Source organism: Strix uralensis, chromosome 2 (genome assembly GCF_047716275.1).
Source record: "Strix uralensis isolate ZFMK-TIS-50842 chromosome 2, bStrUra1, whole genome shotgun sequence".
Lineage (NCBI taxonomy): Eukaryota > Metazoa > Chordata > Aves > Strigiformes > Strigidae > Strix > Strix uralensis.
In genome coordinates, this window is record NC_133973.1 from 77,316,106 (window position 1) to 77,332,282 (window position 16,177).

The 16,177-nt window shown below is 38.4% G+C and overlaps 1 protein-coding gene across 1 annotated transcript in view; it reads left to right on the forward strand.

The window, feature by feature from the left end:
- Nucleotides 1-16,177, forward strand: part of NALCN (sodium leak channel, non-selective) — a 251,122-nt gene that overhangs the window by 219,061 nt on the left and 15,884 nt on the right. Inside the window, exons 24-34 of the mRNA XM_074859339.1 lie at nucleotides 344-400; nucleotides 775-895; nucleotides 997-1,128; nucleotides 2,900-3,067; nucleotides 4,193-4,297; nucleotides 4,990-5,096; nucleotides 6,915-7,035; nucleotides 7,120-7,218; nucleotides 12,107-12,200; nucleotides 12,734-12,840; nucleotides 13,240-13,314. Of these exons, the coding sequence (XP_074715440.1) occupies nucleotides 344-400; nucleotides 775-895; nucleotides 997-1,128; nucleotides 2,900-3,067; nucleotides 4,193-4,297; nucleotides 4,990-5,096; nucleotides 6,915-7,035; nucleotides 7,120-7,218; nucleotides 12,107-12,200; nucleotides 12,734-12,840; nucleotides 13,240-13,314 (1,186 nt within the window). The remainder of the gene's footprint in view (nucleotides 1-343; nucleotides 401-774; nucleotides 896-996; nucleotides 1,129-2,899; nucleotides 3,068-4,192; nucleotides 4,298-4,989; nucleotides 5,097-6,914; nucleotides 7,036-7,119; nucleotides 7,219-12,106; nucleotides 12,201-12,733; nucleotides 12,841-13,239; nucleotides 13,315-16,177) is intronic.

Sequence of the window (16,177 nt, forward strand, 5' to 3'; positions counted from 1 at the left end):
TGCGAACATAAAATTTAGTAGCAGGTTGTCCCCACCCCATCCCCAAGCAAAATACAAAATTAAGTCCTTGCTTACAAAAGCAAGACCCAAAAAACTAGCAGTTTAAAGAATCATTAGAGGAATTACAGGTAGGCCATGAATTAAAGTGATACTGGCTGTGTTGATAATGTGACTAAAATAGCACAGAATTAAGTGAAACTTTTACAGACATTTTAAAATAATCCAAGATAAAATGTAGCCTTGATTTTGGATATAAATTACTTTGAGGTGATGGATGCATGGTATAATTATAATACTGGCTAAAATAAGATGCAAATGACTGTATCTTTTCTTCTTTTTATAGTTCTAAAACAGATCCTGTTACTGGAGCTGTGAAAAATACCAAATACCATCAGCTTTAGTAAGCACTGTAAAAGTAACTTTGCTTGGTCACATAAGCCTGCAGTATAAGTGTGTGAGTGCACACATGCATGTATGTGTGTATGTGTTCATGCACGTGTGTATTTCTTTTTTTCCCAGAAAAGGTTTTTCTTTCCATCAAATTGTTTGGGGAGGAGGATGAATAGGAAGAGGATGTTTTTATCAAACTTTTCTTCTTCACTTGCATGTAACTTCTCTAGTTTTACTACGCATTTCTGAAATACTGAAATATTTGACACTCCTCAGCTTACTTTATTCTTCATAGGAAAGAACTTAACTGTAGTGTAGACACAGTACAAGTGACGCAGCACTCTTGGCATTTCTGTAATGGCTATCCTTATGTGTTGTTCACAGTGACTTGCTGGGTTTGGTTACTTACCTGGACTGGGTCATGATCATTGTTACTATATGCTCCTGCATTTCCATGATGTTCGAATCCCCCTTCAGAAGAGTCATGCATGCTCCAACCCTCCAGGTACTGTCACTGAATCATTTTACATTTAATGAAGCACAGTCACCTTGGTTTTCTCCACCACCTATTCTTAAATTATGACTGTTCTCTGTTTTGATTTTCAGATTGCTGAATATGTTTTTGTAATATTCATGAGCATTGAGCTTAATCTGAAGATTATGGCAGATGGCTTGTTTTTTACACCAACAGCTGTGATTAGGGACTTTGGAGGAGTTATGGACATATTTATATATCTTGTAAGTTTTTATATTTATGGGAGGTTTCTGTAGAGCTCTTATTTTTGATATCTTTGGATATATAAATATTTGGGAATGTTAAAAGTTTGGCTGTGCACCCTGGTGCAAATGCAGTAGTGTAATATGTGTGCAGACACCACTGTTTTCATGTGCAGTCCTGTCAGTTAGGTGTACAAATACTTGTTTAGACATCTAAAAATGTACTGACATGTGATAAGCACCAGGCAATTTAGTATGGGGCTGTTGTATGGTCCCTTTTAATTGTTTATTACAGGTTTTAAGTATCAGATCTCATTTCATTCCAAAGTAAGCTCAAGATCTCTGACCTCGCTTCAGCATTTTTATGTAGGAGAATCTTTCTGTTTCTTAGCCGTCCCTTGCTTCCTCCCCTCTTGACAGTTCTCCTGCTTTCTAGAGAGCGTTTCAAAAGCCTCTGCCATTTGACAGAAGGGCACGTCCTTGGTGGTGGTGTTGCTATAGCAGAAAGAGAGCAAAACAGTATCTCTATATTCCATACCTATCAGTAGTGATTCTCAGGAAAAAAATGTTCTACTGTTTTCTTTGTCCCCTGGAAATTTCTTGCATTGCATTCAAATACAAGAGAAGGGTGTCTGTTTACTCTTCACATATGACAACAAACACCACAGAATGTGTCAGAAACAGTGCTCAGTATAATACAGTATGAAATATTTTCTAACTGAAGAAATTACTAAGCAAAATGGCTTTGATGGATTTAGATTAAATCTTTCAGAGATTAGTCCACCAGACAGATGTGCTGCATAAAATTTGTCACGATCAATTTGTATCAAAGATTCCTTTGTTAGCATAAATAAGAACATGCATACTTATACAAAACTCCTACTGTAGTATGCATAATCAGTATGTGCATTAGTTTCTTGAAATCCCTTTGAACCCCTCTGCTTGTCTGAAGGAATATTTAGATGGTGTGGCTTGAATATTCCAAATGTGCCTGTGGTGGTCTTAAAAGAATATGAAAGTCAGAAGCACTGTCAAATCTTTTTGTTTTAGTGGGGTGGCTGTCTTTACCACTGTATCTTTTAACAAATCATACTATGTTGTAAAACATTGGTGATATCAGCTTGATCCTCCATTTTTTGTGCACTTAACACTTAGTAACACTCCACCTCTGTCCCCCTCTAATAACATTGGGTTTATAACTACTTTTTAAAAGATAGGAAGTCATTAACAGACCTTATAATCAATAATGATCTGTCAGAGATTGTTCAAGCTACAAGACACAACTATGCTGTTTGAAAACACTTCAAATGCGTAATATTTGTGTGATAAAACCACATGGTGACAAAACTACTTGCACCTGTAACAAAGTGGAAGGAAGAACTGGCAAGGAAACTATTAAAGGACTTTCCAGGTGAGGATAACTCAGTTTCAGGGTAGAATCTCTGTTTGAAAGGAGAAGGGGGGAGAGAGATGATGCTGCCTGCTCCAAGAATGTAGTTCATGTCCCTGCTCTGAATCAGCTAATTTGATTTCTTCTTTTGGAACTGTTCCATCTGCTGAAAAGAATAAAATAGATTTTGAGTCAAAGGGGAAGATGATGCCCATTAGTTAGGACAATCAGCCAGGGCACAGGAGATCCAAGTCCTTTTTCTAACTTAGGCTTTTTTTGCCTTAATCTTCCCTTTAATTTTAAGGAAGAGAGGTGTTTATTGGTCTTCTGTGCTGTGTCTATGTCAAGTAAGACATTGTAAGCCTAATCCTTCTTTGCCTTTTCCTGCCCTGTCTCCTCAAGGTGAGTTTGATATTCCTGTGCTGGATGCCTCAGAACGTCCCTGCCAAATCCGGAGCTCAGCTCTTAATGGTACTCCGCTGCCTCCGACCTCTTCGAATTTTCAAACTGGTCCCTCAGATGAGGAAAGTGGTGCGAGAGCTGTTTAGTGGCTTCAAGGAAATCTTTTTGGTATGTGCCAGTTATTTTGTTCTTGTTGTTAAAAACGTATGGAGGAGTAATAAGATGCCATTTTGCTATAATATATATGTTTTCTAATCTCTTCTCCATTGTTGTCTGTTTACTTTTAATTGTAGCTACCACTGCAGATGACCACAGAACAGGTTAAAAATTAGGAACATAAGTAACTCGTTTACATTTATACTGAATAAAGCTGCTGTAATAATTCTTTTATAACTTATATTATTCATTCAGCATATACTCGGCCATAATTACATAGGAGCACTACTGAAATAAAATCTACCCCTTATTCACACTTCTAGTTGGGGAAGGAAGATGCGAAGTAGGGTATGGCAGCTATGCAAGAGCAAAAGTAAACCTGGCTTCCAAGCTGAAGGTCTTTACCTCCAAATTCTTTGAGAGGTAACCAGAGACAATACAGTTGTTCATCACAGATCTGGATCTCATTGTTATGTCATTATTATTATGGTCATGATTATGCACTTATAGTAATCATAACAATAATGGAGTCTGTTATTGCTTGATCAGAACCTAATCTGTTGTCTTGGGACCCTATGTGATATTTGTCAGCCTAAACAACAGTTAAGCTAAAACTATCAAATATTTCCAGACAGTAATAGAGCAAGGACAAAAAGTATAAAGCTAGTTAGCATTTCATAGATACTGTATTCTATTAAAGATATTTACATCATAATTTGCTCATGTATGTCTTTATTGTAGCTATCCTGGAATTAAATATCTAACATGACTTAATCAGATGATTAATTAGTAAAGCCTGATTCAGCAAAACAGAAGCAGCACATACTTAAGTACTTGAAGAGTTCTTTTTAAAGTGAAGGGCAGTTCTTAGGTGTACAGAATTTAGCAAGGTGGTAACTGAGTGCAAGGAAGCCTTGATCCTTATCTACAATTCTTAGATGCCACATTAGTAATAATACCAATAATAACACAGCACCTGGTTAGTGGACCAGAATCTGAAGTAACATGTGTGTCACGAAAGCCATATCTCCAGCTTTATGCAACAAAACAATCCTCCCTGCAGTTCATGGAAGGATATGACCTCCTTTTTCAAGTCCGCAGGAGGAGAGCTTGACGAGTCTAACTTCATCTTTACAGGTTTCTATTCTTTTGCTGACATTAATGCTTGTTTTCGCAAGCTTTGGAGTGCAGCTGTTTGCTGGAAAACTGGCTAAATGCAATGATCCACACATCATCTCTAGGGTAGGAACTGCTTTTCTGCTTCAAAATAATAGTATGTTGTGCCATTTCTTCCTGCTGGGGAAAGAAAGTGGGGCAATCAGAGCTATCATATGAGAGATGGAGATCTTGGGCACTTTGCGTGTTCAGAAGCAGGATGATGGAGGGAAGGGTAATAATGGAATGAGTGAATGAGGGTAAGGCTGGGTTTTCATGTAAAAAAGTTAAGCAGGTCCAAATATTGTGGACTGTCTAAAAAGTTGTCAAATTCCTGCCAGATTATCTGCAAAGGAGTGGATGTCAAATGGAATTAACTATGGAAAATGTCACCTTTGCATTCCAACATCAGCAGCTAAAAACCAGGTTAGGCTGCTAAACAAAAGCACTGGAATACTATGTAGATTACATAGAGAAAGATAGCTGTGTTTCTTATTCCATTTGGAGTGATCGTCATCATCTAAAGAGGTGAAAGGCTAGATAGTCTTGCAAAATTAAAAGCACTCTCAGTCCTGGAAGGAGAAGGGTTTCTTGAACCTTCCTAAAGTGCATTTTTCATTTGGGTAAAGGTCCATGACGATTAATCCCAGACCTGTAAATAACCCTTCATTTCTGTTTACATTGCTTCCCTATCATGACAAGTGTGCTGTCTATACTGGCATTTTGGCATCTCTCATAGGCCACTGTATAATCTCAGGCTGTGGTTTATTTCACTATAGGAAGATTGTCATGGCATCTTCAGAATAAATGTAAGTGTTTCCAAAAATCTCAATTTAAAGTTAAGACCTGGAGAGAAAAAGCCTGGATTTTGGGTTCCGCGAGTCTGGTGAGTTGCTACATGTTGGCCTGTCTTTCTTCAAAAACTCAGCTGTTGATGTAGAAAATGGCTGAAATCTCATGGCATTAAACTACTGATGGAGGGTTTTAATTGTAAATCAAATGATATTAAAGGTAAAAATCCTGGTATATTTAATAAAAAGTCAGATACATGAAACTTTTCCAGACTTAACCTGCTGTTCTATTCATAAAGCAGAAAGGAAAAAAATGCCTGTAGGTACTGAACCTAGATAGGAATTACATGTGATTATTATTACGGTGGGAGTTATTGTCTTGAACCAAGATTATCACTTAATTGTTCTTTAGCACTATTATGAAGACATCCTGAGAGCCATACATCAACAACAGAGCCTAAGAATAAATAGGAAAGGACAGGAAGAAAACCAAATGGAAATCAACCTGCCTACAACTACCCATAAAAAAAATTCAGCAAGTCATGCCTAAAACCAGCCTTTCTCTTCTATGGCCATCAACCATGCTAGCTAGCAGCTTCTTTCTGTTTCCAGTGCAATCCTTGTGGTCTATCTGGTGCAGTAGTGCAGTAAAAATTATTTAAGAGCTAACATTATATTTATGATTAGTATTCTGATAAAGCCCGTTTAATATTTCCCAACACCTGAACAGGAAAAAAATGCTCTTTTTAATTGTTTACATTTTTATGTAGGTTGGCATTTTGCAAAATCAGCTTAACAGCCACAATTATTTTAAGTGACTATGTGTGTGGATAAAGAATGTACCAGCAGTGGTAGATTTGGAGCCATCCTACACTAATGAAATAATATGCTGTGATTTGAACAGTCAGTGAAACTCTGACATCTGCAGAAGTCTTTGTTTCTGTATGCTTCAGAAATTCTTCCTTAAATAAGCAAATTCAATCCTCTTCAGCTTGATCCAGAAATAAGCAAAAACTGTCTTAATCAGCATAACTGTAAACTTCGGGGAATGTTTTGTTATTGCAGAAAAATGTTTTATGGCAAGGACATTTATACCACCTGTTGGTTGTGTCAGGCCAGATTTTCAAAAGCCAGATGGCAGTATAAGGACTGCATTTAAAAGAAATACCTGAGAGCTCTCTTTTTCACTGCGTGGGTGGATTTTCAGAAGTACCAAACAATAATTCTTCTGGAATACAACTATTTACCTTATAAACTGTTGAAAATTAATTGGGATCCTTGGATTACCTGTCTCAGATTGTAGAGCCAGAACAATGTGCTAACCTAGCCCAAAGAGAGTGCTTTTAACGTTCAGCTGGAAGCATCCTCTCAAATCTCAACTGATACAAAAGGTCAGAGCATATGGTACAGGAAAGCCAAGAAGATGTGATGCCCTCTCAGTAAGTTTTGATTTTGATCATCAGTTCCTGATGATAATGAAATAAAAGAACAGCATTTTCTAAACAATCTTGCTGACTTTGGAGTCAGAATCATTTATGTGGGTTTAAGGCTGGTCTCCAGGTAAATTTATTTTAGAATCTAGCCAATGCCATCAGATCAATTTTTTCACGAATGCTGTATTTTGCTAATTTCATTGACAAAACCACTAAAATGCAGCAACGTGTTACAAGCTTTATTACAGTGAATCAGATTCTGAGTAAGAAAATATACATAGGAATCAAAAAAAATAGGCTGTACATATTTATTGCTGTTGATATTGTTTTCTCATTCTTGAGACAGAACTTTGAATATTTTAAACGCATTCACACCAACTTTGCGAGGTATTTAAATGTTAGACTATGAACAATCAAGGTAACAAATAGAAAGAACAGCTTTATTGCTGAAGTTATACCTATTCATGTACTGCATTTCAGGGCAAATCCTCGGAATTTTAATTTTGACAATGTGGGAAATGCAATGCTGGCACTATTTGAAGTTCTTTCATTAAAAGGCTGGGTGGAAGTCAGAGATGTTATTATTCATCGCGTTGGGCCGGTAAGGAAACACATCAGAGTCTTTGAATTCTACAGCACATACTTTGATTTGTTTTAACTATTAATCTTACTTTTGTCTATTCAGATCCACGGAATCTACATTCATGTTTTTGTATTCCTTGGCTGCATGATTGGACTGACCCTTTTTGTTGGAGTTGTCATCGCTAATTTCAATGAAAACAAGGTACCAAGTGAGATGGCTTATTGTATGTAGAACTGGCTCCGTAAGAAACCTGAAACTAGTATTACACTGTCTACATTACCTGACAGGTCTGCCTTTAAGACTGACTTGACAATCTTACATTCTACAAGCCTGCAAGTATGGCTTCAGACACACCTGATCCATATTTGCTACAAAACTCAAACCTGGGATGATAGCAATCCATCACACACTTTCAAAGCTGTATGAGTTTATTTACAATGCAGCCATGTTGCCAAATGGAGATTGAACCTAAAGCACAGTGTATTTACAGATGCTCCACGTTCTGCTGTTTTAGTTTGATGCAGGCCTACATGCAGCGGCAGGTAAAAATTTGTTAGGCTTGTATGTGTTACAACTAATGGATCTCATTAGAGGTCTGCTATTGCCATATTTCAGATCCAAAGTAAAGCTGTGTGGCTTTTTCCTGGCAAACAGCAGAGTACATTATAAAATTGTCCATCACTCAAACAAAAAAGTAGCTAGTGTTCTAGGAAAAAAACTGCAGTTCACATGGGCTTTTTAGATTACCCTGAAAAGTAGAAAAACCTGTCCCCAGATGAATTGTTGCAGAGCAGCTGATGTCTACACTTGTTAAAGATAGCATCCTCTGGATGGGACTGCTGCACACACACTGCACCACCCTTAATCTGACTTTTTTTGCTGAGCCTTTTGTGGTGCCCCTGTGGCACCAAGACATAATTACTAATTTTTTTCATCTTTCAGTTCAAAGTCCCAAAAATAATGAGATGTCTATGTTGCAGCTAGCTAGAGTGATATTTTTGTCATTCATGGCACTGGAGAGAAAGGGTGACTGTGTGCTCTGGGGCTTGGAGATGCAAGACAATCCAGAGTGCTAGTGCTGGAGACAAACTGGGTGCCGGCCATGGCCCTACCATGGCCCTCACCCAAACTCTGTAGCAAACACAACTGTTGAGTTTGCCCTTCAAGGAAACCACTTGACTCCTCCTGGAAGGGATCTGAGCAGCACACTACTGTGTGTCCAACATGGGCAAGCAAGGCATCATGAAATCAAGTCAAGCAGATTGCAAAACAAATAAATAACCTAAAACCTCTGCTGTTCAGAAGGTAGTTTTATATTTGCGTGACTTAAGTGTAATTTTGTCGAGATGAAGTGCAGTCATTCTTGTTAAAACACATCTGTTCTAGAGAACAAGGAGCAATATACTATTCATTTGTTTTCTTACTCACTAAATTTTAAATAGTGAATTAACAAAGCTGAAAATTCCCCATTATGAGAATTCCACTGGATTTTTATAGCTGCTTTTGCCCCTGATCAGCTTTGTAATGTTACTTTTCCTTCAAATGTGTCAACCTTATACTGATGAATACAAAATATTTTTCAGCAAGTCTTGAAAAAAAATTAAGTCATTTAAATTACGGGTAATTAAAATATTATTTGAGATGTTAAAATTATTTTTGGTTTTCTTCTATAGCTGTGATGTATTTAACTATGTGAGTTTCTGTCGTGTACGTCATAGTTCATGAAACTCTATTGAGATGTTAGCTGAGCATTTCTATCATATAAGTTGTTTCTTCATTCCCCTTTACACTTTCTACACAGGTAAATTTCCTTAAAAACCTATTCATAGGCAGGAGTACAGGCAAGAAGAAGAAATACCAGATTACAGAGTTCACTCTTAAATAGCTTTTGATCATGGCTGATCAAACATCTTTCCTTTACCCCGTTGAAGTGTGGTGCATGTGGTGTTGAGGAGTGAGGAAGTGGTACATTTCCCCTTTGGTTTTGCATGTGGTCTTGAATGTATCTGTCATGAATTCTGAGCCAGCTTTGTGGGCAATGGAGAATCATCAGGAGCCACTTGTTGCTCTGCGTTGCTTTGCTACACCGACACGCATCTACTTCTGCCATTGTCATAGAAAAAAAGGTACTGGAGGAGGTGGATCTTTGCTCTGACTAGTATGACTTTTATTATGCTTTTGTGACAATAGGCCCAATCTTACTAAGTGCTGTCAATCTCCTAGACAGTGTTTTTGCTCTTGGTTCCCACTCTTTCAATAGGAGTCACTCACAAGATTAAGTTCACTGTTTCAGCCTGTCACCTGCAAAGGTTGTCTGTGAGATTTCTTTCACAAATTAGTGAGGTGTCATTAACTCATAACTCAGTATTCATCTGTGTAGTCAACTGTCAGCTATGGAATAAGGTGATCTGGGCCAACCCACAGGTTACTTTTGAAGTGATTTGTCCAATATGAACATGAACAGGGGAAAAACACCCTTAATTATATGTGACTGTGTAGCAGATTCATATTTCATTCCCTCCTCCTAGATATGCCACTTTAAAGACACAGGACAGCTCAAACGCATGTGAAAAGTAAAAGTTTTTTTATGTTCACTGTGATTCAAAAGGAGAGGGAACAGGAAGGTGGGAACATGAGGCTTACAAGGATCATGAGCGCAGGAGATAACTAAACAATTCATTTTAGCCCGGATTACCCCTGCATGAGCTGCCAGTGTAAATGTGGAAGTCTGAGGTGTAGAGCCTGAATTAGGGTTCCCATTATTTTCAGAAAATTATCTGATTTTTACATTTATCATTTGGGGTGGTTTTCTCTGCTTGTACTTTCCTCAAACTACAGCCACCTTTTCAGCTATGATTGCTCTCCTCCCTCAATTCCATATCTGAGTACAGGGAAAGCGTTAGTCTGAACATCAAAAAAGCTACTCAATAGTAAAAGTTCCCTGTGAATTACACTGAACAGGCACATCATAAAATATTTCTGTTGAATTTACATGATACTAAAAATGCAGTCAGTATAAATCATTTATGTCATCTGGTTCAGCTTCTTCAGTTGTTTCTTAGTAACCTCAGGTAGCTGCTGTGGCATGTGATGTTTGTTTTTCTCTTTTTACTTGAATACTTGTTACTTTTTATGTATTTACTGTAGGGAAAAGAAAATGTCTTTAGATTTGAGTTGAAAAGATGAATATGTTAATTATGCAGTGGGGGAAAAAATCTCAGCCCAATCAATATTTGAGTAGAGTGAAGAAATACCCAGGAACTGAAAAAAATGTGAAATAAGATAGAGAGAAGGCTGACAACTAGTCCAAAAAGAAGAGAGCAAAACAGTCCACTGTGTGAAGTTAAGTTTCATCTTCTTAAAACTAGTTACTTGGCCAAGCTATTGGTGTTTTAAGTAGATGTTGGCTTTAGAACATTCATGGCTGATACATTGTTAGAGCAGTGCCAGGAGTTGTTGAGGAGGGTCAGAGTTGGACAATTACTGAATAAACTATTTTACGTAGGAATGAACAATTTTCTAAAAAAAAAAAAAATAATAATATTTTCAGATATTATGTAGTATTTCATGTGAACTGTTGGCGCAGCAGGTGTGGAGACATTGGACTGGGAGGTACCACAGGGGGCTCTGGGCTGATTCCTCAGCTGTCCCAGCAACAGGGCAGTAGCCCAAAGCATTCCACCACCACCTCATTTCACAACCCCCACCCATCACTTGTCACAGCTCCCAAGTGCCCCGTGTTCAGTTGGCAGTGAAGATGTGATCGACTCAAATATTATCTGGCAGTTTTGAGTTGAAGTCCAAATGCAAACACAGCTCCTTCAGCAGTAGTCCCACTCACGGGGCTCTGCTCAGTGGTCCCCTCATACTGATCCCACTGGTAGAGGTGGTAGTTTCTCAGCAGCAGAGCAACTTGGCATCACTATTCCTAAATTCTACAAAGGTCCACTTTTTTTGCCACGTTTTGTCTTGTTTGCAGTGGAAACTCTCCGAGAATATAAACCAGACACGCTCACTGCGGTGAATGAGTTGCCTTTTAATTTAAGCATTTTTAAATGGTATGGTTTGGGCCTGACTCAGGTAATAGGCATCCCTACATCTGTCGCTTTGTCCACATTGTGTTGGAAAGCACCTGCTCCCAAGGTGCCATCTGGGGACCAGCTCCATAAAGAGATTATGGCCACTGAGAGGGAGGAATCCTGACCTTATCAGTCACACAGCCAGTCACTGTTCCAGCATCTACACAAGCCAATGCCAAGGTGAGCCCCAAAGATCACACCAGCCCTCGCCCAGTTTGGTGCAGCTCCCTGCTGACTGGGGGAGCAGCCAAGTGTCTGGGAGACAGGCTTGTGACATTTACCTTGGAAAGGTCTCCCTTGTTTTTGTAACTCCAGACTTCTTCCATGAGATTTTACACTTCTCTGAAGTGATGAGGACCTCATTTTGTTTTGAAGGTCATTTTAAATAACATTGAATTCTGTCTGGGGTTTGCTTGTTTCTTCCTAAGTTATGAAAACACTTAGATTATCATCTACCACCGCCCACCCTAAAGATGTATTTCCACTTCTCCTTGTGCTTCCTTTGTGGAGGGCTCTTGTAGATTCATAGCATACTAGTATTTTATTTCAATTACACCCCAAGCAGAAGAGCTGTGGAGAGTGGGAGCGGTCTCCTGGAGGGCTCGTTCCCCCAGAAACTGTAGTGGTACTGACAAGCCGCAGGATATTCTGCAGCAAAGTCCGGACAAAACTGACCACTCTTTAAAACAGTGCTTCCTGGCAAATGATGTTCAGTCAAATGGAAGATCTCCTGCAGCGTTTCACTGCCCACACTGGGCTGCTGCTACAAAGAGCAACAACTGTGCCTGCTGAGTTGAGTCGCAGAAACTCACAGCTAATGCATCCAGAAATCCTCTTGAGTAACAGCTGATACTTTAGACTCCTTTACCCTAACAGTGTGTTATTTAAAGAGAGTTGCGTATGTAACTTTATTTCAGGCACCAAAGAGAATGTTGTTTTCATGTTTACAGCATTAAATGTTCTAGCTTTTATATGACAAAAGCTTTATACACTTCTCTTTGTTTATTAAGGGGACAGCTTTACTGACTGTAGATCAGAGACGATGGGAAGATCTGAAAAGCAGACTGAAGATAGCACAACCTCTTCATCTCCCACCTCGTCCGGGTATCAAAGATATTTTGATTTTATTCATGTTGAGCCCTAGTGTTCATAATTCCCCAGGAGTCTGCAATTCAAATTAAAATTGTAATCGTGAGGCCACTAGGAGGTTGTGCATAAGTTAATGTGGAAACAGGCTCCAACTACAGATCTCTGCATAAGGCTATTAAAATCAACCCAAAAAAAGGTTGTGCTTCGATGGTTTTAGGATAAGCCTTAATGAAGAAATGAATTTCTAGATGAAAAATATTTGCAGTTGGCTGTTAATGATATGAATGGAATGTATTAACCTGACAGCAGTTGAATGATGCACTTGCCCTACAAGTACCAAAGCCTTCATGCAACACTGGTATTCAGTATTTGAAATTATATGTTCTGAAGCTCTATTTGATATGGAAAATTGTAGCAGAAAATTAGAAATGTATTTTGAAACTGGTAAAGGATTATTTTGCCACTAATGAACATGGATAGTATGTCAAGAAATAGGGGGAAAATACCACTGTGTATTTTAATTCTCCTCCTCAAACTTTCTTTTTCAGATAATGACGGCTTTAGAGCTAAGATGTACGATATAACTCAGCATCCATTTTTTAAGAGAACTATTGCCGTACTTGTTCTGGCCCAGTCTGTGTTGTTATCAGTTAAGGTAATTGTGTTTCTTTTAAGCGTTTCATTGTAGTACAGCATGTCTTGCACGTTTCCTAACACCAGTTAACGATCAGTTGAGCCATTACTGTGATGAATGTACAGAAACATGATTTCTAGATACAGCAATCTCAGTTGGCACAGATCACTGTAGATTAATTGTAATTTTTGGAGCTGAGTCAATTTCTGCCTTTTTGTAGACTGGTCCACTGTTTTTGATTTCCAGTTAAGCTGTAAATCCGTGAGAGAAGAATATACGAAGATGCCATTCTTGTCTGAGTATATTTTAAAGTGAAATCTATTCATTAACAAAACCTGCAAGAAATGTTAAGGCAGTGAAGAAGCATTTAGTTCTGTTTAAGAGCTACTCTTCTATGAATGGATTTTGTTTGCATTTCAGTGGGATGCTGCCGATCCGGTGACTGTGCCTTTAGCAACAATGTCTGTTGTTTTCACGTTCATTTTTGTCCTTGAGGTAAAGTAATATATTTTATGACTTCTTGAGATTAAGACTAGTAGGTATAGATTTAATTTTGCCTTTAGGGACGTTGTCTCATTCTTCACAACGGTTTTTATTTCTGAACATGTACATTTGGGACTCTCCATGACACTTGTCTTTAAACATGTGTTGTAGGAATTAACTTTTAATTTGTTATAGTCATAATTCACCAGCTTGAGCTTTGTGTCCTTTTATATATATTCAACTCTGAGCATTTCAACGTGTGTTTTGGTGAACCCAGTGAACTCTTTTCTTGCAGAACATCTCAGATTAAATTCACTCGCTACAACACAAAGTGTGTGTTGTATCACGGAAGTTCTGCTTGATCCATTCATTTATATTTTGCCTGGTGTGTTAATCCCCACTATTCTGTACCTGTGTCATCATCAAACCTCTCTCAGTTTTGTGTTGTTTTTTTAAAGTATCATATTTCATTTTAATACCTTTTAATAAACTGTGTCAAATTCCAGTACTGTCTATATTTTGTTGCACAGATCTGGACCCTGTGCAGTAACAGTTCTCTATCTGTGAGAAAATTGTGATCGCAAGCAACTGTGCGAGGTGTAATAAGCCTGTTTTCATAAGATTGGAATCTAAGGACTTAAACACATTTTAAAAAGCATATTTTTTTTAATGTATAAGGATATCCGTAGTGTCACAAAGCACACATTTATGAGGTTAAAGAAGATGCTTCCTCCGTGGTTAGGTTAGTACATAATTCTTTTATAAGTTTGTGGTTGAGTATTTTTCTTTTCAGTCCCCTCTGAATAGCTGATACTGACCACTGTCAGAAACAGCAGTCTAGACTACATTTCCCACTGCTCTAATGCATTATGGCAGTTCCTGTGTTCCAGTGATAGGTTTTGCCAGCGGTGATGAATAAACAATGAAGTGAATACCTTGTAGAAGCTGTAGCTAGAGTATGTCCATGTTGTTGCTTTTTTTTTCCCTACCCAGGAGAAATTAGTATCTCTTGGGAGACTGAGCAAACACAGAAAAGTTTGATTTGTATCATACACAGACAGGTTTTAATTTACCTAGTAACTACGTCTTTAGAAATATTTTTTTCTCTTATCCTGCCAGGGGAAACAAACACACTTCTAGAATTTCAAAGGAACTTTGTCAGAGCCAAGAAAAATTTGTTGACTGTCTCACCAGGCAAGCTATCACACTGTGAGTGCACACAATTTATGGAGAGAGGAAGCAGCTTCCTGCCCAGGATCTTCCCTAATGCAGGGTTACAGAGTCTGCAATGTACGTGGTTGACTACCACTAGCAGGCATGGTCCATGAGGAAGGCCAAGGCTTTCTGCATAGCTAATGGCCCTGTGTCCAGTCTAAGGATTCAGTTTTAACCTCTACTGCTCACATCAGTATGTGTGGTATAGAAGAATAGGAAGAACTCGGAGACCTCACTTTTACCACGCTGATGATCACAGAATAAAGTGAGATGTGATTATTTATTTGCACGGTGTGGTATTCAGTTCAAGACTATAAACACCTGAACTTAGGTGTTTAAATTCTACACGTGAGGTAGGTGTTTAAGCTGTCACTGTGATCAAGGGAGAGGTAGGGTGAGATTCAGTTGCCTAAATAACTGAAGGCATCAAAAGCTTTTTTGGGTACCCTGGCTGATCTCCCCTTACCTCCACTAACCGCTACAGAAGGTCAAGGATGTTTACCTGCTCCCTGTCAGCCCCATGCATCTAGCTCCAATATTCTAGGGCATCTCAGCTGTCTGGATAGAAGGAGGCAAGATACTTTCAGTTACCTCGAATGATAATTAGAGATTCAGAGACCATATTCTTCATTTTGTAGTCAGACTTCAGAAAACATTATATGAAAAAAACCAACTGGAAAATCAGCCTTTTACCTCAAACTAGCATCCTTTGTATACGCTTTAGATTTCAGAATGTAAAGAATACTGCTAAGTGGCAGTGTTGCAAGGTAGGATGGAAAAAATCATGCAATGAATGCCTGACATTTATAGCCTTTATATAGTAACACTTGCTTTGAGGTTTAATACAAACTGTGTATGAGAAACTCTCCAGTGTTCCCTCTACATTCATCACCCTACATAAATATCTGTTAGCTGTTGTGACTATTTCTTATCAGTATCTATTCTTAAGCTTCCTGTCTGCACTTCTATTACCTGCATCGGAAATGTCAAGCACTTTGGCTGCTGTCTTTTACCAGGTACATTGTAAAATGTACAGCATTTGCTGTTCTTAGCTTTCATCTCTTATATGGTGCTGAGTACAGATGGTGCTGAGACTATTCCTTAAAGCAAGAAATATTTGCAGTATGAGAAATCTTTTTAATTAATTTGAACTGTAGGTGCTACAGAACACAATTAGATTCTTGAGTTCAAATGTGTGTATGTGATTTTAGCCTGCTTACAGACAGCTAGCTAGATACGATATTACTACCTCTTTTAGCTACATGTTATTGACATAATCATTTTCTAACTTCATGACTTGCTTAACTATAGGAAATCTTAAGCCCACATTCACCTCAGCAATCTATACATTAAGCATTCAGTCTGAGGTGGTCAGCTGCACTCCTTCCTTTGGTACTTGATGGAGAGAGAGAGACACTTCCAGAATACTGTTGATCCGCTGGTCTTGGTCGTGTGTGGTCTTCCAAAGAACCAGTTCTCCTCCACCTAAGGGAAGCTTATATGATCTGGTTAGTCTAGCAGCCTAACTTCTCCGCATGGGAACAGGTAGCTGACAGGAAACCTGCCCTCAGTTGTTTTAAACTATTTGATAAGATGAACTCAATCAAACATTTCAGAGAATGGAAGAGGTTCTTATAGAAAGAAATAACCATTTCTTCAG